Source organism: Dermacentor andersoni, chromosome 2 (assembly GCF_023375885.2).
Source record: "Dermacentor andersoni chromosome 2, qqDerAnde1_hic_scaffold, whole genome shotgun sequence".
Classification (NCBI taxonomy): Eukaryota; Metazoa; Arthropoda; class Arachnida; order Ixodida; family Ixodidae; genus Dermacentor; species Dermacentor andersoni.
Window position 1 is genome coordinate 129,676,130 of NC_092815.1, and position 26,390 is coordinate 129,702,519.

The 26,390-nt window shown below is 46.7% G+C and overlaps 1 protein-coding gene across 1 annotated transcript in view; it reads right to left on the reverse strand.

The window, feature by feature from the left end:
- Positions 1-2,380: 2,380 nt before the first annotated feature.
- The window catches only part of LOC126541003 (lysosomal cholesterol signaling protein-like), a 196,919-nt gene continuing 172,909 nt past the window's right edge, over positions 2,381-26,390 (reverse strand). Inside the window, exons 12-17 of the mRNA XM_050187814.3 lie at positions 15,923-16,107; positions 13,065-13,254; positions 9,248-9,343; positions 4,143-4,213; positions 3,426-3,569; positions 2,381-2,646 (exon numbers count right to left, since the gene is read on the reverse strand). Of these exons, the coding sequence (XP_050043771.2) occupies positions 2,448-2,646; positions 3,426-3,569; positions 4,143-4,213; positions 9,248-9,343; positions 13,065-13,254; positions 15,923-16,107 (885 nt within the window). The 3' untranslated portion in view covers positions 2,381-2,447. The remainder of the gene's footprint in view (positions 2,647-3,425; positions 3,570-4,142; positions 4,214-9,247; positions 9,344-13,064; positions 13,255-15,922; positions 16,108-26,390) is intronic.

Here is a 26,390-nt window from a genome sequence, read left to right on the forward strand (position 1 = left end):
GACACAGGTAATATGAAGTTGATTAGGGCACTCGAACCCACGACCTTTGGTGGAAGTCGAACCGACAACTTTTCGTGTTAAATAGGGCGAACTGAATTAAGGCCCAGTTAAATAAGGTAGCGTCAATTAAGGCACTCTAACCCACGTCCTTTGGTGGAACAAAACAATTAATAAGAGAGAGAGAGAGAGAGAGAGAGAGAGAAATCATAAGGCAAAAGCAGGGAAGTTAACCAAGCTTTGTCCTGTGGGCTACCCTGCACTGGGGAAGCGGGAAAGGGGTTGAAAAAGGAGAAGGAAGAAAGTTCACAGTTTGCACTGCTATATACACAAGCATTCATCGCTAAGTCACTCACAGGCAATCGTACAGGCTAGTGCACTTCAAGAAACGCACCAGCGCCTTTGTGGCCTTGCACATAGCCCATACATGAGGCCACGGGCCCAAAGTCTTCTCCTCTGTGAAGGGCCAGTTGTCAAGTGCTCCAAAGCTGTCCGAAGAGCACTCGTCTCATCTTCGTATGTGGGACAGTCACACAGGAGATGTTTGGTGGTTTCTTCGAAACCACATGTGCTGCAATTGGGTCTGTCCGCCATTCCAATTAAAAATGAGTAGGCGTTTGTGAAAAAAATCTCCAACTCGCTGTTCGCACAGTAATGTTTCTTCCCGTCGGCTATAACCAGGGAAAAGTAATAATAAGTGACAATGCATTCGAATAAGGATATGAAGTAATTTAATGAATGTCTCTTGAGGGTGCAGGCTTTCGCCTTCCCGGTCTTAGGCATATGTTAAAGTGACTGCCAATTTTTGTCTTGTTCGGTGGTCATCGTGACTATAGGTACGGACATATATTCTCGTATTACCTCTGTTATTATTATATTAATTCTATCATAATCGCGTATAGTCCGGATTCCCGAGGAGCAACGCGCCTACGAAGAGCGACGGCAGGAACAGAGGCGTGAATGCAAACTTCGGCAGTGGGCAGCAAAACACCACCGATGAAGATCGTGCACAAAACGCCAAGCGCATGCGGCACGTCGCTCATCATAGGCGCGTTGCTCCTCGGGCGTGCGAAATACACGTGGCCTCCCCATTACGACGAGAGAAGTAACATTCAAAAAGGAGAAGGGCAACTTGTCTTAGTTTTTTATTTACATTCGCGTGGGCTACGAGACCGCCGCCCAGAGGAGCCGGAGGAAACTGGACACGCGTGACGTTTCGAGGACACCGCCACCACGGGAGAGCGAAAGGAAAGGAAAGGAGGTACGCAAGCGCTTGAAACGCCGTCAAAGAGAAGGCGGTGCGAACGTAGGCATGGTCGACGCGAGTAGTCGTCTTCTTCCACAGCTGGCTTCGATACCGCTCATCATGTCAATGAAGGCAAAGTTAATTAGATAGAGTTAATTCAGGCGCTCGAACCCACGACCTTGGGTGGGTTCGAAGGCTGTTGTGTTCCTTCTGATTGCTTTTGAATTTTCTTTTTTTTTTTCGTTTTCTGTTTTTCTCTTCACCCTTTCGCCATAGTCTCCTCCTCTGCTTTCCGCCTCACACTTTCCCTGTAGCCTCCTCTTCCGCTTTCTTCCTTGCTCTCTCCTCCCTATCACCTTCTTTCATTCCCACCTGCGCTTAGCATTCGCTCGGTTCCGTCGACCAGGCACGCCGATGCTCAACGTAGGAACGGGCGCGCCTGAGAGCTGCTCTCTAAAACATCGATGATGAATTTCGATCAGGAAAAACACTGAATAAGCCAACCAGACATCATGTCATCTGTAGCATTCACCAAGTAGTCGTTCAATTTATTAGTAACTTCGAATCCTGATATTTTGGTTCCCCCCCCCCCTCAGTGTAACATCTTCCACACTTTGCCGTGATGTATTCAAGTCTAGAACTAAATTCAGTTTTTATCGGAACGTCAGCCTTATCTGCGTTGGCTTCTATTTATGCTTTAATATAGTGCTGTAGTGAAAGCCATCCGCACGTCACTAAAGCTGGCGGGCGTTTAAATGGCTAGTTAATAGCGTCACTCTGTGGCATCATGTTATGCACGTGACAGACAAGTCTGTGGGCGCACTCCCCCCCCCCCCCCCCCCCCCCTCGTCTCGTGACCGAAGAAAAATTTAGCCTTTGTTTGGAACGCATCATTCACAGTCTCGTTGATCTTCGCCCACGCTAGTAACCAACAGTGCAATCTGCACTTTCTAGTTTCCTTATTTAATCGAACTTAGACCGGCAAACAAAAAAAAAAAAAAAACAGCGTACAGAGAGCCCACAGGGTTCCCCCCTCCGCCCTCCCCCAGTACCTTTCAAACAAATTGTTTAGCTTCCGCACAGCTCCTTGCAATGCTTTTCACAGCAAGACACCAACTAAATTCAGTTCTCCTAGAATAAAGAAAAGGGGAATTCTTTATTGGCAAACACTCTTGCGCAGCGTCCTTCGATATACGCCGAAACATTAAAACACGAAGATGTAGTCGTACGGCCCGTCATAGAAGTGCATGCCACGCTCCATGTGTACTAGAAGGCCTCCTTCCAGCAAGCGCCTTCCGTAGACCACGCCTTCATCGCGGCTCCTAACCAGGCCCGCATCCAATAGCCAGTCCACAAGCCGGTGTCCGTGGAAGCCGGATCGAGCCAGAGACATTGGAACACCACTGCGTAATAGAAGAGACGTATTGCGCTGCTTAATTTTTCGCGCCGAAAAGGAACTTGCACAACGGCAGCCAGATGAAACAAACGCGTCGCATAGCCCTATAACAGCCAGTAAGGTGTACCACGGTATCGAAGATGAATTAACAAGCACGGTATTTAAATCCATGCCTTCCTAACCATACTTCCTCTCTTTGGTGTCCGCTTCTTCAAATTTCTATTGACTGTGCAGATGCACACTGGCGTCACATGATCTAGTATCGGCTGATATAGAAACAAATTCAGACGACACATCGCGCACCCTTTCCGCACCCTTCACTTTCATGAATATTTCATCAGCCCCGGTTGACTGCGTCATTTGACTAAAGGTTGTGCGCAACACGTCTTCCCAGTTCAACCGCTTGATTTGTGACGTAAGTTGCATCGTGACAGGCAATTTAAACGCGCAGTAATCGTCAGCATGGCGTCTTTTGGCCAGTACCAAGAGCAGTTTCGTTTCGCAAATAGTTGAAGAAAGTTATTCCCACATACAAACACACACACACACACACACACACACACATATGTATATATATATATATATATATATATATATATATATATATATATATATATATATATATATATATATATGCACGTTCACCGCGGTTGCTTTCAATGCGTCACACGTTAACGTTGAACGGTGATGCTCTCTTGAAGTTGGTGCCGGGACGGCTTGAAAGCGTGTTCTGCCCCCACTGATCTGTTCGTAACGCGAGCAATGAACAGGAGGCCAGCAACTCACGCTTCGGTGTCGTCCAAGAACTCCTCGAAGGCACGTCGATGGTAGACGTTGAACTGGCGGCAGGCTATTTCGTTCGCGTTCCTTAATCCGGCAGAGACGGTCCGCTCCTTGGGGTGCCTCCGTTTACCCGCGATTCGCAGTAAACTGAAACGTCGCCGTAAGTCTGTAGATCAAGTCATGGTCTCGCAACAAGGAAACGAAAAAATAAAAGGAGAAATAAACAGTTGCACGAAGACATCGAGAAGAAAAGACGGACACAGGAATGCGGCTTTCTAACTTCACGAGCATGAAGAAGCCAGTCTCTAGAATAAGGAGCTACGATGAAGGCAACGAAGGGCCTTCGCAAGAGCTAACATCTTCTTGCCAGAAGCCTGCATGATTCGCTTCGAGAATCGAAACGAAATCCGAAGCTGAGAGCCAGGCTGTTTGTGTTGCACCTGGAAAAAACCTGCACTCGCTGATCCTTCTTTTCATCTCGTTCCATTTTTTTCCTCTCTTCTTTAGCTTAGCGTTTGTCTTACGACACGCAGCGCCGCTTATTATGGCGGTTGTCAGCCCGATGGGCACGATAAAACAAACACACAAAAAGACAGACGGAAAAGAAATCCGAATCGAAATCGAGAAGAGAAAGAACAACAGTCCAAGCCGTGCAAATAATAGTTTCCGAAAGTACGGTATGAGACGGAAGAAAAGCGAAGAAAAGCGGTGTGAGCTTACAGCAGGACCCGTGCTTTCGCCTCACTAAGCAGCTTTCCTTCCAGTCCGCACGTCAGTAAGACAAGCATCCCCTGAAACGTGTAGCGATTAGTGTGTTACATCCAGCAGCAGTAGTAGGAGCAGCAGCAGCATGGAAGACGGTCGAAGTGTTTCGCAGGGAAGTGAAAAACACACAGAGAAGAGAAATGCGACAGACAGTGGTGTATGTGCGCCAAATACATCGCGCAGTAAGCACGCAAAACACTGGGGGAAACGGCGCAAGAAACATCGAAGTACCCAAACGAACTGTTCTTTGAGAACGCTAAAGCAAGGGGTGAAGAGAGGGAAGAGAGGCTGAGGAAGGGAGGAACCCATGCTGTAGAAACAGAACGCGCCAGGATTTATTGTTGCTGCTGCTGCTGCTGCTACCGATGCCGCTCCGCGCGGATTAGCGCTGCTGGGATCCTTCGTTCTTCGCAATTGAGGATCCGACCATGCGTGGATCGAAATGCAGTGTCGTTCCTCTTGTCGGGTGAAAGAAAAAAAAAACGAAAAAAGGAGGCCCGTAAGCACACGTGAATGAACAGACGTAAAAAGAACTAAAGCGTACCAAGAGAGGCGCAGACTCAAAGCAGCCGCCCAGGCTAGCCACCGCTGCCGAAATGAGTTGCGCTTTTCCAGGTTCCGAACGAAGCGAACGAGTCCGGGCCGCCCAATTTTTGACGGTCACTCGAGCACGCGGCTGTTTCGCAGTGCAGTCTGCGCTATAGCAGAAGCAACAGTAACGACAGCTGTGTGCCACGGAGCTCGGTTCGTCATGGTCTTGCGGCTATGAAACTGCCCCTCGCTTCTGCAGTATAAGCAGAAGCAACGACAACGCAGAACTTTCACGGACAAGCGAGCCAAGCGCGTAAGAACCTCGCCGAACAACCCCCCCTCCCCCTCCTCCTCTTCCTTCCTCGGCACTCAACTCGCGCCGAATGCTCTCTTCAGTGCGCTTGTACTTGGTTATTTGCCCATAATCTGTCAAACAGCAAGAAAATGCACCTCACATCCTCCCACGCATGCTGAAAATGCGCGCGCTGAGTACCAATGGCAAATTGTGATTTCGTTCCGGAGAAGATGGAACGAGGCAGGGCGACGTCGCTGGCGACTGCCTTAAGTACGAACAGAAATTCAAAACACAATCATTTCAGTTTCGTTCTCTCAATTTTGCGTGCCCTCTTCCATCTTCCAGCAGAATGTACTAGCAAGCCTTCTCGTCTTATCCGTGGCGGCGCAAATGTCTTGCCATGGCACACATGCCAGCTGTAGTTAATTTTAGAGTTTCTAATAGAAGCGACGGATGCGCACACTGGTCGTCAGTTTCAGGTTTACCAGCCAAAATCAAATCTGCGCGCCTGAAAGCAGCTCATGCTTCCTTCCGTTAGTCTCGGTCGCTGGTTTTAGTTTGCCCCCAGCGAAGTTTTGAACACTTAATCTGGCTCTCTCCCTACTTCATGTCGTAGCTGCCACGTGCTGAGGGACATGGCCAATTATGTGCGCTATTTTGGCGCGGAAAGTTACGCGTTGCTTTTGCAGCTTCTAGTGGTAGCGAGTGACATGGCGTAATGAGAGCGCGTCCGCCTGTTCAGCGCTGGTTCTTACGAGGATTTGTGCGCAGCGAGATTACAACTGACCACCCTCCCACGACGTCTTTCTTTTTCTCGCTTTCTTTGCGTTGTTTTTTCGAGGATATTGTTGTTGCGAAATGAAAGCTGATAGTCTGCGCATTTAACGTACCCAGAACACATCGTCGCGCCTTACAAGATCCTCTACATCAGAGCTAGTGAAAAATTTGTCATTGTTCTTACGAAGGCTCTGTCTGCAAGCACGCCCGACCGGATGGTTCGTTCGTAGTCCCTGTATGAATCGGCGCACCACACTGCGAGGGATCGGCCATTAGTTGGGTGGTACGATGGCTAAAGGTAATAAATATTTCCAGGAAAACAAATTGAAGCTAAAATAGTAACTGAACACTATGAAAATGAAAGGCAACTGGAACGGATATGAAATCAATTTTAATTAAATACTATAGCGCTGCAAAATAATTTGAAAATATAATTTTTTTTCTTTCTTCTTGTTGCTTCACATTGCTTTTTTTTTTCGCTTTGGCCCTCCTACATTTGTGGTGCTTGTGGTTCTTTTACCCTCCAAACATACCAGTAGCCCTCTCTCTACATATGTTCTTCAAATCTGTGAAGCAGGCCCGATAGTATTTTCTCTAAATCTAACGGTTTCTTCTTTCAGCCTTACACGGGAAATAGCCTTCTCTTTCAGCTTCTTTTTGGTGACAAAACAAATACGATTTTTTAGCACGTACTGGTTGTTCAGATCTTGCAAAGACGCAGTTTCCCCCAGCACACTTTAATGTTAAAAAGCGATCTGCGGTTGTAATCGTCAGTTCATACCCTGCTTCTCGTTACTTGATCGGCGTGCCGCTGGATTCGTTGAGTGAGAACTCCAGTACAGTGCATACAGTTCAGAGAGTTAAGTGTAGGGGCACCTGCGATCCCCGTAACAATCGAGAAGGAAGACGAAAAACCAGTATCATTCATTAGTTCCAATGGAACTAACGACCCCAGTTTGGGTCTATTTGGTGGGCTCAGCAGTACATTTTAACGTGCTGCACCAGAAGTGGCTATAATACGTTTTAAAACGTTCGGGGTGGGGGGGGGGGGGGGGGGGGGGGGGGGGAGTGCGCCAATTAACTCAGCTGCAGGGACACTTGCTCGGTGATAACTTTGCACATATTATGTTTTTTTTTCTTTTTTTGGTATTGGAGGTGGCGGAGCGCTGCCATAAGGCCTGTTTAATGGAACAATTGGTTGTGCGGTGTTTACATTTCATACTATTTGAGCATTTTATCTTAGGAGATAGTTCCAGTGCACCCGATGTCTGAGACAAACCAGGTAGCTGTTGCAGCACACGCATCAAGACCGGCTGCTAGAAGCTCCCGGAAATAAATACAATTAAGCGAAGTCCCGCTATTGCAAAGCGATACATTGCGTGAAGCACGGCAAGATATACTTCCACCACTGGTACAGCCACACACAAAGGAAAACAGGATTAATGTATTTTACGTTGTCTATCGCTTATTCTTTTTTGGTACCAACGGAAAGCAAGCTGTCATTCCGGTCCCGTTTCTTCATTCCCTTTACATAGTCGCTATATTTCTAATTATAGTCTCGATTCAGAAGGTTTTTCAAGGTGTGTTGGGAGGATTGGCTCCGCGAGCTTTAGCGCGCTCGAAAGGTTCAATTTGCTGGACTTCTAATCATTCGTTGCGAACCCTGTTCTCAAGCTGCTGCACGCCTTGCATTAATTAACTTTCGAAGATATAACGGTTTTCCTGCAGCACATACGTGCCCAGCCATCCGACTGCATTGGCGTCTGAATGTTGCAGTTAACTGTGTATTTGCGAGAAGTTCATTTCTCGTGCTTGCATTGTCAAACTAGTGCAGGTGTCACCCACTGCTGTAGGATTTAGGGTACGACGCATGTGTCGCGTCTGCGTCCAGCTACGCCAAGCATCACGGCAGCCCACTGCGCATGAGTGTGCAGATTATCTTACCATTTGGATGATTGAGAGCGCGAACAATTTTAAATCTGTGTGCTCGCATCTACATCACAGTTTCCTACGGAAGTTACGATAAGGAAGCATATATAGCGCTGCGATCGTACAGCATACATCTATTCGTCTAATTTTTGTGCATCTGGCTTCACACGTGCATGTAGCTATTCAGGAGGGGAGGAGGAGGGGGTCCTACATGTGACTTCCCATCAGCGCCACTTTATAATCTATGCATAGCCTCCGAGATAGGGTGGTGCGCTGGGCGCGATGTTCTAGACTACCGGTGGAAACATACTCACTGTGTCGTAACTTACATTAGACGGATTTTCGGTTACTGAAATCAGAATCAGCTCCACTATAAAGACACTTCGCCATACTATTGCATTGAATTCGGCGAATTCCTCCTCCCCCCCCCCCCATAACACTTCGTATAGATACATAGTCCTTACATGTCTCTTGCTCTAACCACAAATTTCGCAAGCAAAAGCGTTTGTCTCTACTAAGGCGAACGTAGCGACAGTGAAATCGGTTCGTACAGTGTCCTTAAAGCTTCGTAGTCGTTAACGGGCGCATAATAGAAACAAATCTTCCTAGCATCAACGTTCGTTTGGCTTATCTCTCTCCTGCCCGCGCTAACTATAAGCCTATAGTTGGTTCTCTGTAAAAATATGGGTCTTTCTGTGTCTGTCTCTTTCACTTGGTCTCAGTCTAGGTGGCGTTTTTCAATACCAGGACTGTACATCAACCATTCTGGCGTTTTTCTTTTTTTTTTTTTCTGCAAGCGAAGTATATTCAATGGTTTGTCGATTTTTTTTTCGTTTTTTCTGGGAAACTTTTAAGTGGAATGCCAGTGCATTTTCTTCTTTTGAAAGTTATGTCATACGTTTCAATATTGGTGCGCATTTAAGGGCTTTTCAGATGCACAGATGACTTCACTGCTTTTGAGCTTCAATTTCGCAATTGCAACGTGTGCGCTAACGTGAATATTTATGGAGTTCATTAGTGAATTCTTTTTTGACTAGTTCGATAACGCAGATAAATGCTGGGCTTTTTTTTTTTTGTATGACCTTCTGTTTTCATTGAAGCTGAATGCAGATATTTCAAGCGAACTAACTGACTGACAGCCACAAATGACGATATGATAAAAATGGCATTTTTTTTATTTTCGTACATATAGTCTTTTGTTTGTTTATTTATTTATTTATTTATTTATTTATTTATTTATTTTCATGAAGAGTTGCAATTTTTCAATTTCCTTTTATTTGATAGCATCTAGCTAGACTGATTCCCAATAAACTTCCGAAGCGAGGATGGAATTGTTTATATCAACTTAATGATCTGTAACATTTGAATACCACGGAGAGGCACGAGGCAACATATAGCTTAGTGCTAGTTTTCACAATATTCGACCTGCTCCGATTGCGTTGTAAGCGTTAAGATTTACGTGGAGTAATATGGGACCGCATTTTCTCAACTAAGCTACATAGTCCCCGAATGTCGACGTGCTACTTACCTGGCCGAGGCTAAGCGTTGCATCAACGAGTTGGAGAACTCTGAAAATACCGTACGGGACTCCAAGAAAGAGCCTACCGTAACTCACAAATATCCCCTGCAAGAAAAAAAAATATCAGCCGAGAGCATTCAAAGACGATTGTGCACAATTTCAAAAGGTTTCCTTGAATCTCTGGAGCGTTACATCCATGGATATTTGAACATACCGTACACTTTCTGAATTACGTCGCGTCATTTGCTGGAACACCTGCATCTCATTTTAAGGCAGAACGTGCGCACGTATGCCGTGAAGAAAAATAAAAAAAGAGTTATCAATAATAAATTATCAAATTTTTGTTTTGCACAAATTAAGGAAAAGAACATTCGTCTCGATTGTCTCTGGGCATGAAAAGCACGAAAAAAAGGAGGTTCATGCAGTGACATTCCCTCTTTCCGGTTTCCTTGAGGACTTGCAGCAGCGCTTTTGTGGCCTTCTGCAGCTGTGTTGTGTGAGACGATGATCCCAGGATGTTGTTTAGCTAGAATGGTCTCCCCGTACAGCTGTTGTTAGAGCGGCACGGAGGGAGCACCTTTTATATTCGCACTGAAATAACCCATGTTATTCGAGGCATTCTGCAGGTAGCTGACTATCTCGCTTCGTGTGTGATTTAGCAGTGTTACCTTAGTTTTAAGCTCTTCACCGCGGAAGCATCTTGCTTATTATCAGAAATCTCGAAACGAGGTGAGACAGGAGCCTACCTCCTACCGCAAAGTGCCTATAAAGAGCCAAACAATATTTCACGCGAAAAGAACCCACTCATGCACAGTCCACTCAAAGATATCTGTCGCTCATGGTGGTTGCGACCGAAGCGCGACTGAGGCCCTGGGGGGGGCGCCTGGCAAAGGTCGCCGTCTGTTCCAGAAGAAAGTATATAGTCTCTAGAGGTCGCTGTACTTCCAGCTCAAGACGGGGACGCTTCACGAAACACCTCTGCCGCTCTTTAACTGTGGATTTCCTATGCTCACAGTGGGCTACTTGTCTTTTTCTTGGTACCTGCGTTGTTACGGGGTCTGTCAGGCCAGTCTAAACTTTATTTTGTCCAGCAAACAGTTGAGAGCTTCAAACTCGATCATAATGGTCCTACTTTGCTTATCGTCTCCTTGTAGATTCTTAGACTGCAACTCCCAGTACTATACTTTAACGACATATACCGCGACACAGCCATTTCGGTCGACAATAGCACAGAGGCTTAAATGACCGTCCCGTCCTTGCGACCATTGGTTGACCGCACTTTACATCTGCGTCCAGCTATGACTTGCGGCAGAGATCGTAGCTGGACCATGAACCAATGGCACCATGCTTCGGAGGTTCACAAATTACCGCGGGTATTTTTGCTATATCTGAAATGTGGCCGAAATGGGGTCTCAGGGGTCGATTTTAATCTTTATGGGTACCCCACTTGTGCACTCTGCTAATGCCTCCCTCCTTCTTGTCCTGTTCCTTCACTTCTTTACCTATTCTTCAACCTCTTCGGCTGATGAAGGGCAGCAAACCGGACGCCTATCTGGTTGACCTTCCTAACTTTCCATCCTTTCTTTCTCTCCCTCAGGTCGCAGCAAGGTCAGTTCGCGATCCTAATCAACGTGCTCGATATTTTCCGTTAACGAGCAGCTGGTAAGCCGCTGCCAAACTGTTGATCCCCGCTTTCGCAGAGGAATAAGCAGCGGACAGGGGCTGTCAGAATTCTCCCTCCAAAAGCGAAGGACAGGAGAAAGAGAGGAGGAAAGGGAAGACGCGGACACAATACTGCGCACCATTGTCTGGCACATAGCGCGGCCGCTAACAAACGCGCTCGCATCAACGCCGCCGTTCTGACGTCAGCCGCAGCCGCTGTGGCATCTCGTCTGCGGATCCTCTGCGGGCAACCGATCCTTGCAATCGTTTTGGCAGCATAGCTGTAGAGGCAGTTTTTTTTTGTTCCTTTTACTGCACAGACAATAACACGCGCATACGAGTGGAATCACGCTGAGTTATAATTTATTCTTTGATTGGCTGCCTACTCGTCGCTTTCCGTATAGGAACTCTGTTGAATTATGCAACGAAAACCCAATTGAGCTGGTTACCATCGGTTCGCAAGCCGATAGACGAAAGCACAGCTGCACGTTGTAGGCATCGCACGTTTTGTCCACCGTTCAAAAACGAGACCACGTAGAGAGAGTGTTGGTAGTGTCGTAGAGGCAGTTTATTAAGTAAAAAGCAGCGCAGCTTAACACTGAAACAACTCGCAGACACACGTTTTGAAGCCGCGTTTTTCGTAAACACAGAGTCAGTTGCACAAAGATTGCTCAATTGGCCTTGTCGCTGGTGCGACAGGGAGAAGACGAACACGATAATGTGAGGCAGGTTCTGCTGAATAAGTCTGTCACATAAGTGCGTGCTGCGACTAACTTTTCCAGGCAGTTGCGTGGTAGCTGAACAGAGGACGCTAGGGTGGAGACGAGTTTGCATAGCTGACGTTCTTTCGCACGCACCATATGAGGAACAGCTTTACGCGCTAAAAAGAAAAAAAAAAGCTCCACATATTATGCAGTTCGTAAAACCGAAACTCGTCGATAACGAACCTAAACATAAAGCTTTTGTGATGCGTTCATTATATGCAAATTTCCTATCGACGGTGAAGAAGCAACGAAGGATTCGATTTAAAGAAAAGTAAATCCCACATATCTAATAGGCAGAAAGTTTTTGGCTGTGCCTTGAACAGTTGCTCAACGTCACTGAGACTGGCGTTGTCGGTACGCCAGGTTGTGTTGATCTGCTCCAGTTCACGTGCCTGAATTTCGGCACAGTACAGGTGCTGTGTGTCCACCGCAGGAAGCGCAGAAAACGAAAATTACGAAAATAAAAGAACACGGTAAAAGAAAATGACCCCAAACGCTGCTTTCGCGGCATGCAAGCTGCAATATGGGTCTGTCACCAGCGCAGCAGACACCCCGACTTCGATGTATGCGCTGTCCAGTTCGTTATAAGGCGCGTACATGGCTTGAGCAGTATTGATCGGCTAGTTTCGTGTGTTCGATATAGAGAATCCATCGCTTTACGTGGGCCCGTTCCATCCGGGTTCGACTGCGATTCCGAATTGTTGAATTTTGGGACTAAATATTGAACAAATTCAAGAAAGATTTGCGTAAATCGGTCACCTTCTCTTGAACAATAAGCATGCCCTTAAGTAAACAAACAACAGGCACGAAACAACGGGTGCCTCATTTAGCAGTCTCAAATCCCTTCCTTCCACCCAACTACCCCCTTAATGAAAGGTCATTTACTCTCCGAATAAAAGCATGTCACGTATATGAAACTGACTTAAGCGCCATGGGACTAATGCTACTGTGAGAAATGGAGCCTGTGAGAACAATATCCGCCCCACGTCAGCCATTACCGAAACAATTTCGTCAGTAATGAGCTTCAGTCTTTCTGAAACGCTTCATTTTAACTACGTAGGGTGCACAAAAAAAAAAAAGGAGGCGAGACATGCCTCTAATTACGGTAGAACTATTCTCTCTCCGTGCAGTCCATACCCGACAGAGACAAATCGCAGAGAAAAGAACTGCAAAGGTGTCATTACCGAAACGATTCCGTGCATTTCGCTTGATTCAGTTTCAACAATCAAGCGAAAGTTATGTTAGCGCTTCCCGCTAACGCATGTCCAGTCATTACAGTAAAGGGAACGAATACTGCACAATGATTTGTAATAGTTAACTGCACAGTGCCTTTTGTGAATTGGTTGCTTCGCTAAATGAGCTCGCTTATTGCCTATACGGAGGAAGTCAACAGAACTTACGATCAATATTGAAATGAAGAGCACTGCTATCAGGAGCGTGAGTCCCCGCACGTCGTCTTCGGGTTCGAACGTCTTCGCAGAAGCGCCGTCGTCTTTTCCGGGCCAAGACACGTGTCCAGAAGGCGACAAGTTGAAGCGAACCCGTGCTGTAGTTCCGAGTCGGCTTCTCTTGTCGAGTGTTTCGCCGTACCTGCGCGAGGAAGAAACAAGACAAATGAGGCGCGTTCAACTTCATTAGGTCATTCATATTCACGTACTTTATCGGATTCATTCACTCGAGATGCCCGCAGTTTCAGAAAGGCGTACTTGCGGTGGCTATAATCAGTATTACGAGCAGCAATTAGCGCAATATATTATCAGAGAAACATTTCTACTACAAAGTTCGCGTCGAGTATTAATTTAAAAAAAAATAATGAAGCCCATGTCTTTTACACCGCGCGTTTCTCAATTAATCCTTCTCGTTCGTCGCAGTTGAACACATGTGAGGGCACGTCGTGAGTTGTGTGAATATACCCTAGTATACCGAGTCACACCCGACCGAGGAGGCGTAGAATTTCTGGGTGAGGAGACGCTAAAAATTGGCATGCATAGAGCGAATATGGTGGTCAGCAACTCAACATAGACTTCAATAACGTGCTAACTTGGGCTTGTGGGTACATGTCTTAAGAAAACGAGCAACAGGTCTGTGACTGAGCGCTTCGTCTGTCTCAGTCACGTGCCCTTGTTCAGCGCTGTTGCTCGTTTTCTTCAACATAGACGTTCGCTAGCGGCCAGCATATTACCGCAGGACACTGTTGCGATCAGCTTGCACGAAGCCTACGGACAAGTTAACAATAAAGTGCCACCCACAGCTGCTGCAAGTTGTGGCCGGTGGACAGGTTGAAGCTACGGCATTGCATGGTCCAAGGGCTTTTGCAGTGGTGAGAAATGTTTCTGTGGGTACCGTAAAATACGGTATACAAGGTCGGCAAAGTTAAACTATCACAAATATCAATGAGATGCGCCGTGTTATCTACGCAAAGGCTGCTTGCACAAGAGATTTGGGCGCCTTGGCGGACGAAATTTTCGCGATCAAGCCGGCAAGTAATTAACAAAAAGTTTGTAATTAATATCTTATTGTGCCTCAATTCAAATTCTCCACAAGAATATCGCTCACGGCCAACGCCGCTGACGCCGACACCGACGCCGACGACACCGGCTTTTCTGCGACACGAGCTCCTTAACGCTGTCGCGTTTAAAGCAGAGATATAGTGATCCAAAACGGAGTCAGGAGAAGACGCACAATCTTTCCAATGCTATTGCCTGCAATCTTGAAAGTATTCAAGCTATTAGATTGGGAAGGATTAGAAGTGAGGTTCAACGGGGAATATTTCAGCAGACTACAGTTTTCATATAACACTGCCCTGTTCAGCAACACTGCGTATGAATTGCAACAAATGACAGAGGACTTTAACCTAAAAAAGTGTAAGAGTAGGGTTGAAGATTATTGAGCAGCCTGGCAAGGGAACAAGAATTCATTATTGGAAGCCAGTCTCTCCAGAAAGCTTGTGAATTTTTGCGTTCAAGCAGACGAAGTTCCCTGGAAGCATCCGCCCTCGCCAAAGACATTGAGCGCGTCTGTGTTTCTTCGTGGACAGCCACGGCAGCCCTGTCAGCAAAGTGATTGCCGACGATGCCACAGGGAGCAGGAACCCACTGAAAAATTATGTTGTGCCCTGTTTCTAGAGCATGGTGGTGTTCTGCCCTGATGTTGGATGTCATCTGCTCGCATGATCTGTGATGTAAGCCCTGAAGTTTCTAATATAAATATTCATCATAACTGCGGAATTCAAGAAATTGCAAATAATATTTTGACCTACACTACTTGTTCGCGACACTGATGCCCATCAATATTCATAACCGACCTGTGCACGCAGAAACTACGTCACAAGCATAGCCTATTTATTCAATATGCGGATACAGAATGTCGAGGACATTGCGTAAGCAGAAAGACATGGAGAGTAACAATAAATAAATGCTATGTGCTAACACCTATTTGCAATTGTATTAATGAAAATTCAGCAGCTTCTCGAATAAAGTTTATTAAAGGCCAGAGAAACCTTGTAGGACGTCTATGCAGTGTCAAGAAGAATTTCTATGCAGCTCGGAAAGCCGAGTGGGGTGGTGGTCAGTAGCGCCGACTATTCCACATGGTGTATCTCTCAGTTCTCGTGCGCACGCGCAGAAGGTTAACTTACTGCGCGATGACCATGACGTCATCGCAATAGCTAAACAATTGGTCGACTATTACGAGGTCGTGATGAGGTTACGGCAATGGCTCAGTATTCATTCGACATCTACTATAATGCTTCAGCAAAATGGTCCGAATTAGGGCTGGTTGGCTGCATTATATAGAAAACGTGAAAAGCAGCTCGGGAAAGGCAAGAAGAGAGTGGATATACGCTACACAGTGTCGTGTTCTTCTAGTCTCTGTTCAGGTTTTCTAGTTGTTTCCCACGATTTCTAATACTTCAGCTACCACGATGAGGTGATCGCACTACACATAACTATGCATTCTTTCCACGCATGTGCGCACCCGAAATGAAAAAAAAAATATGCACCGTGCGAAAGATACATCGTGTGAAACAATCGGTGTGACTGATGGCCACCATATTGTGCTTTCGTTGGCCGCAATCGGCCAGAGGTCCCGGAGAAGCCCATTAGCTGCAGTTTCTTTCCAAAGACCTATGCGAAACATAAATTAGTTGTAATCTCTTTTGCTTTTTTTCTCTCTCTCTGTCTCTCAAAGTCTCCAAATCGCTCAGTCTATTATCAGGGACCGCTAATTTCTGCCAAACCCACTCTCCCTCAATACTCACTTGCGAGCAGGCGGCGGCTTTTCATAGTACTGGTTCTCAAGTCCAGCCCCAAAGCCGCTTCTCGAACGGCAGCAGCAGCAGCACTCAAAGAAGGACGTCTTCAGCGCTCGCTCGTAGGCGTGTTGCAAGAGACAGAGTGCTATCAGTGCTGCGCAGACACTTAGCAACACGACAGATGCGACGGCCTGTGACGAGAAGATCAGCAATGACAGACGCTAATGAGTTTCGATCTGGGAGCCCACGTGAGGAACAAGACGCCGCGCTACTATATACTCGTCAGTGTTTTATTTAATTATTTCGCTTACATCTTGTTTTGAGTCATGAAGCCGGCAAATCCTTCAACCCACCCCGTTCTTATCGCGATATTCTTTTTCTTCTTTTTTTCGTCTTTCACATCTCATTTTTTTTCTTCAGAGACACGTGCAGTGTGACTATTGTACACACGGTTGATTAAATATTCCAGATTCGCAATTCTTTGTCATTCGAATTGCCGTAATTCGGAGATCTGCAGAATCACACAGTTGGTGCGAGGCATGGCCCTGGGTTAGAAATGCATCGAATTGTTTTATGGCGTGGGTGCGTGTATACGCGCGATATCGCCTTCGCGCAAGGGAAATGCGATCACATGAAAAGAACAGGCGCGTGGCTGAGTGATTGCAGCTTTGAAGGAACGCTTATGGCTGAGAGGAGACGTAAACAAAACGACGACTTTGCAAGAATACAGCGAAACGAGTAGTACAGTCGTGCAATAAACGAAGTGAGCACACTCCTCACACAATCGAGCACGTAAGCAGCGAACGAACGGTATTAAGGCCAGCTCGGGGAAGACAAACGAAGAAAGAGGAGGGGGAGGGGAGGGAGAAAGAAAGTGAAAAGGCAGGGATTTAAACCGGAAATGCGTCTGGTTGCCTACCCTACACTGATGCACGGGAAAGGGGGAATAGAAAGATGATATAGAGAGAGAAGTGGGGGGAGACGCGGTGAGCTCGCTCACGCGCGCGGAGGGCCTCATCGATTCGAAGGTGTTTACACAGACCAGTCGCCCTTGTGGGCCGATGTTTGTGGGCCGAGCTTTGTAGGCCGATGAGCAGGGGGGTACGGTCTTCGAGTATCGCCTGCACGGGCAATAGCCGATCGTCCAGGCGTCGCAATGTGATAGACAGTGTTTGTCTTTCCGACAAACGAAGAAGGTGCGAAGAAGTTTCGAGGGGTACTTTTTAAGCGTTCCCTATTGTTCGCCACTCTTATCCTGCAATAAATTGTTTGGTCTCTGACCACAAAAGCTGAGAGATGAGACGTGCGATGTATATAAATAATGAGCTTATATAGAGCCGTTTGCGCTAGCGTTACTTTTGTGCCGGTGTCTGAGTGTGTTCTTTACGTAATCTTGCAACGAAATAGGATACTGTGCCTAAATTTTCAGACAGTTAAAAACATGCGCCATAAAGTGCGCAATTCTTTTATGAACGCGAAGTTTTTTTGCCTTTGTTCCGGTTGGCTCAGGTGATTTCTCCTCGAGTAAAATTTGTGATTTGTGGTTCGCTTGTCCTAGCTTGCGTCCTCCTTTGCCGATCAGCGGAATATCGGCGGACTTGAAGGAAAATAATTGTCTTTTACAATTGCGATTGATTGTTTCTACCATATTTCTCTTTTCCTTTTCTCATTAGCATTGTTGATTGTCTCGTGTATGCCGCCACGGCAACGGCATACTCAAGTGAATTATCGCTGTCGAGATTTAAACGTCCTGAACCTGCGCTAACAACGCAATCACAATGTGCTCGGCAATAATTTTCACCTGCCTGTCGCGCTTCCGCGGCACTTAAACCTCACAACGCGTGCATTATTGCATTCCTACAGGAGCCACAGGCACACGGTCACAGCGGCAGCGACTTGATACCAGCATCTTTAATGTTTTAATCTCGAGCCCCGAGGAAAAAGTTTCTGACAGATTTTAGACGTAGGCATCGCCTGCTGTTTTCCAGCCTATTTACGATGTAGTCAAGAGCAACGCGACTCCAAGAGAGGGTCGCTCGTCGCTGAATCCTGCCCAGGCCACATATACAAGCACTGACGCCGCAAGTAAAAAGGAAGCAAATACTTAGTCATGGCCATGAACACGGTCTCTGAGAAAAGCTGAATGCGCCGGTGAACGAAGTCCTTTGAGACACTTCAAAAATGTAGCAGGAACCATCGTAGATAGTTGTGAAAGTTGACTATAGTATTCTTGTGTCACCATGTCATATCTCCATGTGATCCCGTGTTCCACGGCACACCTTATGCGCCCATATTGTAACTTTGAAGCGAAGGGGAAAGAAAGGCATTTGCGCAACTACAGATGACGTAAGCTAGCTCTGTGCTGGGCCAACTTGTGCCCAGGAAAACAAGTGACCCTCGAGCACAACGAATGCGCCGGGTACTGCCGTCGATCGTCGGCTGCCAGATCGGAACGGATCTGGCAGCCGTGATTCATCGCCTGCTAACCGCCACTTCTGCATACTGAAAGTACAAGCACAAACTGGGATTATTGGACGCTCCACGATAAATGTTGGCTGTGGGCACTGCGGAAGATAGCACTGTGGACAACGATCATCGGCTGCATCAACACCTGTAGAACGAGACACCACGTGATGCTTTCGTCAGTGCAAGATCATCTGGGGGCGTCCACATCGCTTATATGATCAAGGAGCATTGGTTTTCATTCATCAGAGTGGATCTTGCAGCCGTGATTCAGCGCCTGCTAACAGCCACTTCTACATACTGCAGGTGGGTTTTTACAAATTTATTTTAGTTGGAATAATCGTCCTATTTCTGGCCGCCGGTCTGGTCCGAATCGGGTATTTTATTTGTAGCATCCTGCATTAGCTGTTATTTTTGCTTTTGCATCTTTTTGTGGCTTTCTGTCTTGCGTCAAGTTTGAACAATGGCGGCCGACAAGTCTGAGGCTCTGACAGAGCTAGTGAGAGCTTTGAGCGATAAAGCCCCAACTTCAATTAAGGAAAGAGCTGACGGTAATCAAAAGGCAGAATGTTGAATACCAACGAGAGATTCAGAGGCTTGCAAAGCAGCTTAAGGAGAATAATTGCAACTCAAAGAACTATAGCATAGGAAAAACAATCTTGAGAATAAAGGGGTGCCAAAACAGAAGTAGAAAACTTGTACCAGGTAATCGCCAAGGTTGTGACTTACCTAAACTTGGATTTCACAGCTGATGAGATCAATGCTATACACAGAGTGCCGAATAAGAGTACAGGAACTCCTAGCATCCTTGTAAAGTTTGCCTCCAGAAGCACATAGGATATGCTTCTGCAGGCTGCTAAGAGAAGATGACTCAGTAGCTCGATGATTGGACTTGAAGGATATGACCCAATATATATAAATGAACACCTTTGCCTGGAAAACAAAGTCTTACTTCACAACGCCAGTCACTTCAGGCGTGAGAAACAGTGGAAGTTTACCTAGGTTTCGGATGGCAAGATCCTCATGCGAGAAACCGTGAATTCTAAAGTGTTTAGCAGACTTAGATGGGCGAGTTGGTTGCGGGCACGATGGAACATGGTTATAACGGCGCGTTTTGAGGACAGGACACATAAATAATGCACACAGGTGAGTCGCGGAACTTCAACTGAGCTTTACTGCGTAAAAATTACGCGAGCAGCAGTTGCTGCGCACAGACATTAGAAATGATATTTCCACAGCGCACTTTTTCAGCACAAGGCAGATCATCATGTCTGACTTCACTACTGAAAGTCCTGATCTGCACAAGATTAAAGACACATTTCTAACGACGCTATAACACTTTCTACAGTCTTCATATCCGCATGCTTCGATACTTATTCTGCAAATATATCTCTTCTTTTCGCGATAAATTAAGCTACGCGGTGATAATGCAACCGTCTCCTTCTTTCTTTATACAATATGCCTCAATCTATTTCCTCTCCTTTTTAGCCTTGAAACTTCCGAGTATACCAGTGTCTCTGTACACTGGAGTACACGGGCACCTTTTGCAATGATCAGACCACACCCCTTCCCCCCGCTACGAAAGCCTGCACGTCTGCTCGATGCTCTCTCAAACGGCCATTAACACACCGACCAGTCCGGCCGACTTAACATTTGCCACAAGAGAGCAGAATTCGGTTTACCACCTCCTTCTGGCAGCTTACAAGAGGCGCAACATGCTTTTTTTGCGCACTTTTGCGAAGTGCGTGCACGGCTCACTGCGCGGCAATTACGCGCCAGTTTCTCAGGGACGGAGAAGACTATGGGAACGCCGCACTTTCCAGCCACTTTCTTCAAGCGATGGGAGAGGTTGTGCAAATAAGGAACCACCGCAAGCTGACTTGGCCGTTCTTTCTCAGGTCACCTGCTTCGTGCATCTGACCTTACTTCGTCAATAAGGCGTTCAACAACAGAAGCGATGGTTTCATTTGGAAAACCCGCTTGCTGGAGCTTCAAAACTTGGCTATTCACGCTCAGAGCTTGTTGGTGTTCACATGACTGTTCGAGCGCGGATCTAATACAATTCAATGCAATGCCCTCTCTTAACAAGTTTTGAGTGGGCCTAATCATAATACAACACACCCTTTTTTGATCTTGGCTGATATCACCAGCACACAACATCATTTCCAAGAACTAAGCACAAGTCCAGAAACTGCAGCTCCCCGTTCAATGGAAGTTCATGCGTCAGCTTCAGCCCGCCGCAACTGGCTTTAAACTTGTCCAGCACATGTCTAACCTTAAGGTTTTTCGTGCCCTCTCTAGCATCATGCATGATAACAAGATAATCATCGACATATCGAAAAACCTTTACCACTGAGATTTTCTGAATGCGTGCTTCAATTCGATTCTCAGGCTCTCCGGCACCAGGGCGGGCAGACGACTCCTAACTGAGATGGGCGTCCCCCCGGCCACTGTCGAAAACGCCTACCAGGGCCTTCCAAAAGAGCAGAAAGATAACATCATCATATCGCCCGCCCCGCGCAATATGCACCCCCAGCGCAACGTACAAAGAAGGAAGGCCAGAGCGGTGGCGCTCCTACGCCGCGCAACAGAACTGCCTGGCGGCTGCTGCTTCGTTGACGCGGCCCAGTATTACAACAGCAACAATTTCGCGGTAGTGTCAATCAACCACAGGGGTTCGACCGTTAACGCCGCTTCGGTACGAAGCACGTCGTCGCATGCGGCCGAGCAAGTGGCCATTGCCTTGGCCCTCCTGGACGACGGACATGCCAATATCTTTAGCGACTCCAGGGCAGCCATCCGCGCCTTCAGCGTTGGCGCCGTGTGTAAGGAAGCCTTTCGCATCCTCGACGGCAAAAGCATCGCCACCCACACTCTCACGTGGTTCCCCGCTCACATGGGAGCCATCATGGGAGGCCCCACAAACCTCAACGAGCTGGCCCACTCCAAGGCGCGAGGTCTCGCTTTCCGCGACCATGGAGAACTCCAACGCCGGCCCGCAGTGGTGGAGAACAGAGATCAACCGACCACATACAACGAAATTGCGCAGCACTTTTATCTCGGCAGGAGAGACTTTCCCCTTCCACACAAGAAGTTAAACAGAGCGCAGGCATTGACCCTCAGATTATTGCAAACAGGCTCATATCCCAACCCGGCTTTATTTCACAAAATTTATCCCGACACCTATGCCACTAGTTCTTGCAGGCACTGCAATGACATCGCTAGCCTAGACCCTATGCTCTGGCGTTGCCCCTCGTTACGAGGCACAGAACGAATCAATGAAGACAAGTGGCTCTCCGCTATCAAGAGCCCCGATGCCGGGGCGCAACTATGGGCTGTCCAGAGGGCCCACGATGCGGCGGTCGGGCAAGGCCTGACTGTCCCAACGTAGGAGCGGCCCGCAGCGCGCTGAGTCGCGTACCTCTGGACCTTATTAAAGTTCTGCATCCATCCATCCATTCAATTCGATTGTCACAATATGCAAGATACAAATTACTCAAAAAAGGCGTATTATTTTGTTGAGATTGCAGCAGTATGGTTTCCGTGGGAAAGCGGGAAACCATTTTTTGACGCACCGTCTTCTAAGCAATCTCAATGCATAGGTGTATCTCAAGGTTCAGTTGTCAGTCTGATTCTAGTTTCTCTTTGCGTAAGTGACCTTCCCAATACTTTCGTGTCATCTGAGGTACTCATATACGCAGATGACACAGCAATAGTAATAATGGTTGATAAGCCCATTTAGCTTGAAAACAAGACTAATTCATAATAAAAACGCATATCAGAATGGTGCTCAGCTAACAAATTAACTATAAGTGCAAATAGAACAAAGTACACAATATTCCACTCACGCAGATGAAATTTATATTATGAATTTTGTATTCAAATTATTTCTGTTCACTTGGGTGCACACCGGTCTTCAGGTATGTCGGAGTGTCGTTGGACTGGTATTTACATTGCAGGACCAGATTAATTACGTACGTGCGAAACTGGCATCTGGATGTCTTGTTCTTTTACAAGCTCGAAATTACTTTCATGTCGTTGTATTGCGCACCTTGTATTTTGCAATCATGCGCAATGTTCTGCCCTACTGTGTCGAATCCTTGCTTTTGTACGTACAAGACATGTCTCTGTCCCGGAATAAAATTGCAAAAACGAGCGCTCACACTAATTACTAAATCTGGGCATGACCATCCGAGTAAGCCACTATTTGATGACTTAAAGATACTGACATTTCACTCCTTTCGACAATTAAAAACAGTTTTTGTCATAGCCTCTATTAAAGATGATAAACTTCAATTTCATGTGCCCATATTTCTCTCCTCTGTTTGCATCACAAGAAGAGTTGTATCTAGAAATTTACCTTACCCCAAAGGAAAGAATGTATATGGAGAACGGCTAATACAGCTTCTCGGCGGCAAACTTTTTAATTAGCTTCCGCTTCATATAAAAGAGGCTTCTCATTTTCCGTCTGTCATTAGGAAGTGTTTTTTGCGTAATAGTTCAATAGATTGATGTTTTTCTAACAATATGCACACTGTCAATGTGACAAATAAGGGGGACCCGTGTTCGTCGACAACATTAGCCTGATATGATAATTCTAAATTTGCATAACTTTTATGCAGTCAGTTTTCCTTACGGGTGTTGTTACTTTGCTCGCTTTCGTACATTACCAAATCACGTGTTAAAGCTACGATACTATGTATCCATTTGTAATTGCGTTTCCTTAATATGCCAATCTACCTTTGTAAAACAATTTTCTTACTGGCACTAACACAACTTTTTTTTACTATACCCCTTACTCGCTTCTGGCTGTGAGTCCAGACAGTTTTTGTGTATATTTTCGGTGATGCAAAAAGAAATAATAAATTGAACTGAAAAGATCTGATCGGGGGGTCAAGCGCGTCGGCTTTTCTGCACGGCACGTCGAAGCTTCCAGCGTAATCGCTGCTTCCCGCGTCCCTTCGAGAAGGTATACAACCATCTACAACACTATTCGCGTGGTGCATGTATAATCTGATTACACGAGGTTAGGAGAGAACATGGAGAACAGATAGAATCGACGATGACACTCAAAGTTCGAAATGGTGCTGGCGCGTCTTGCGCTGAGCGACAGCCTCAAGTCGTTAGCGGGTGACAGGCGGTCCCATGAAAAGGAGTAAACAAGTACACCTGCCATCATGAAGTACACCTGCCATCGTGTCGGTCCTGCCACTCCTTTATAGAGCACCACCCTTTGACGAACCGCGCTGCGTAGTTCGTTCCACTGCTACCAGAAGCAAGTTTCCGAGCTGCTTCCTTTCGTCATAAACTTCCAAGCTGCTTGTGTACTCGCCAAGAACACGCACGCTAAAACAATATCCTGACTCATCCGTGTTTCCCGAGTGTTCTCGGGTTGTTTAGGAGTACGACAGAGCTTCGTCAAAGCAAAATCACAACCACTATTCAGCTTATGCACGCACCACCGGCTGTACAGTCGCCGAGAACGCGGCACCCGGCCATGGACAGCGGCGGAAAGATCGGCAGGAGCGTCATGGCGGCACTTGCGTTTCCGTAAGACGGAGAAAAAGACGGAAAAGCACAACAGGAGAGCCATTTGATGCGACTTAACCTAGGCGGAGGACGACAGCAGCATGAAGGGGCTTTAGGTTCATAAGCCAACGCAGTAATCGGCAACGCGATGTCTGTTCACTTCAAGACGCAGGGGCGTTGATATGCGAGCGTTTGAAACGCACGCCAAGTACAAAACCTGTGCACGTCTTGGCGATGACGCTGTGGTGCGAGGCCAAGCTAGAATAGCTAAACCGCGTATATACTTGAAGGGTGACCTGGCTCACGCCTTGCGCACATGTTGACGATGACGTTGTGGCGCGCTTCTGCGTTAGGCGCGCGCATTCCTCTCATCGTCCCTACCTTATTTAGGTGACGTCATCGCAAGCGATCCTCAATTGCGTGTTTTGATTCCTCCACATTCACGGCTGCGCTTCCTTGTAGTTTCCTACTCTCACCCTCCTGCAATATGTTACCCTCTCAGTACACATAGCGAGAGACACCAACCATCCATAATGGGTTAAGTAACTAAAAGCTTCTTGACTTTGGGAAAACTAGTGGTAGCGAATTCACTTTGTGGTATCAAAAGCTGTTTATAAATAAACAGTGCTTTGTGTACTCCCCTCTTTTTTTTATTATTGAAATGAATATTAGGAGAGGTTGGCGCCTTTATGGCGGCACCTGCTACTTCTTGACACTCAGCAAAGGAAACAAACAAGGTTTCCAGTGTACTTCAAATAACAAACAATAGCCGACCCACCGCTACCTCTTTTAATGACTCAGCTGATGAATGCGGGCCTTCCACGTAACAATCCCGCTCTATAAGCCATGCGCCAACTGCAGTCAACCAGGTTTCCTGCTTTTGCGGAAACACAAGGATCGTGCCACGTCACCTGTCACTATTTATTCGCCAACTCATTGGCCTGGGCTAAGCGATCATTGCATTCTTCATTTGGCGTGTGATATCTGCAGCTTGCGACAGGCCAACGCTAAAAATCACCACCCAAGCACTCCGTATAGATGGTTAACTAGTGAAGCTGAAACGTGCGGCCCTGGTGTTTATCCCTGGGTTAATCTCAACGGTTCATTAACGACGGCTTGGTAGGCTGCCGGATCCTCGGTAAGCGGTTGCTGCTTGCGCTCGGCTGCATGAGCCTGCTCTTGTGTCCGGGCTGCAGCATCGGCAGGGATTAGACGAGATCGTTCCCGGTTCTACTCGCGGCATTGCTGATCGAAAGCTGCCTGCTCCTAAGGAGTACATATGACGTGTGGCCTACCCATTTCGGAGCCGGAGAGAAACTGCTGCGTGCGCTCTCGCTGCGACGGATAGCAACGACATCAACACTGGCGCAGCTAATCGAACACCACCTGGATAGCACAAGGCCTTTTCACTCCGATCCATAACGTCATGTTACCTCGCCCAACTGCCACAGAATCTAATAAGGATGCTCCCAAGTAGACAACAGTGATTTTAACGTCGCCGCTTACATCACGCCAGCCTTGTTAATGGAAATTTCGGGCCAGGTAGGTGACGCCATGGATTGAGTAGCTCTCTCTCTCGCTCTCTGATTCGCGCATGCGCGTGGCGTAGCAGTGGAGGAGTTTTCGGCGTACAGGCGACCGACATACGGGCGGATGGACGAACGAATCAGATAGCTAATTACAGCTTCGCTCTAAAATGTCATTCGGGACTACGCAAGAGGCGATTTCGCCCTAATTAACGTCGAACTAGATGCGTTTGCTAATATATATTTAAATAATTTCGCGTATCGATCTGTCCATCATAACTAAGCAGCATTAAAAAAACTCAGTTCTATCAGTCATAGAAAGGCATGTGCCTTTATACAATGTTCGCGCAACATTCCATTCGCCGTGGCTTACGCCAACGCTTAACAGACTTCGGAATAAAAAAATAAGCGCCTGTAGCGACCAGCCTTTGCCCATCAAGACTGTGGTCACCGGTCAGCTTATCATGCAGCACTCTTAGAGTATAGACAGTGGGGCGAGTTTCGGTATTGGCAATAAAACGTCGCCATGACACTGGTAGCCAAAGAAAAATTCAATTACTTTCGCATATCTGGCTCTATATTTTCAAACTGCATAACAATAAAGTGGAGTGATGCAATTATGTGTAGAAATAAAATGTGCTTTTGGCTATTTTCTTCTTCGGCATCCTACATCTTTATTTTGTGGATTCATTTGTTGCACCAACGGGCGGCGCTTTCGCTCTTATCATCTCGGCTGCCATTCTCTTCGTCTGCTCCGGCCACTTTCCGTGCTCGTGCATGCACGTTTCTTCATTTGGTTGGTTGGTAACAACTTTATTTGTAGTCCAGCAAAGTTTCTTCATATGCTCTGCAATTTAAACTTTCTTTCTGTGCCTGCGAATGTTTTAGCAACGTTGGAAAGACTGCAATTGCTGCACGGCTGTGTGATGTGGCAACTCGCGGAGCAACATAAGGGC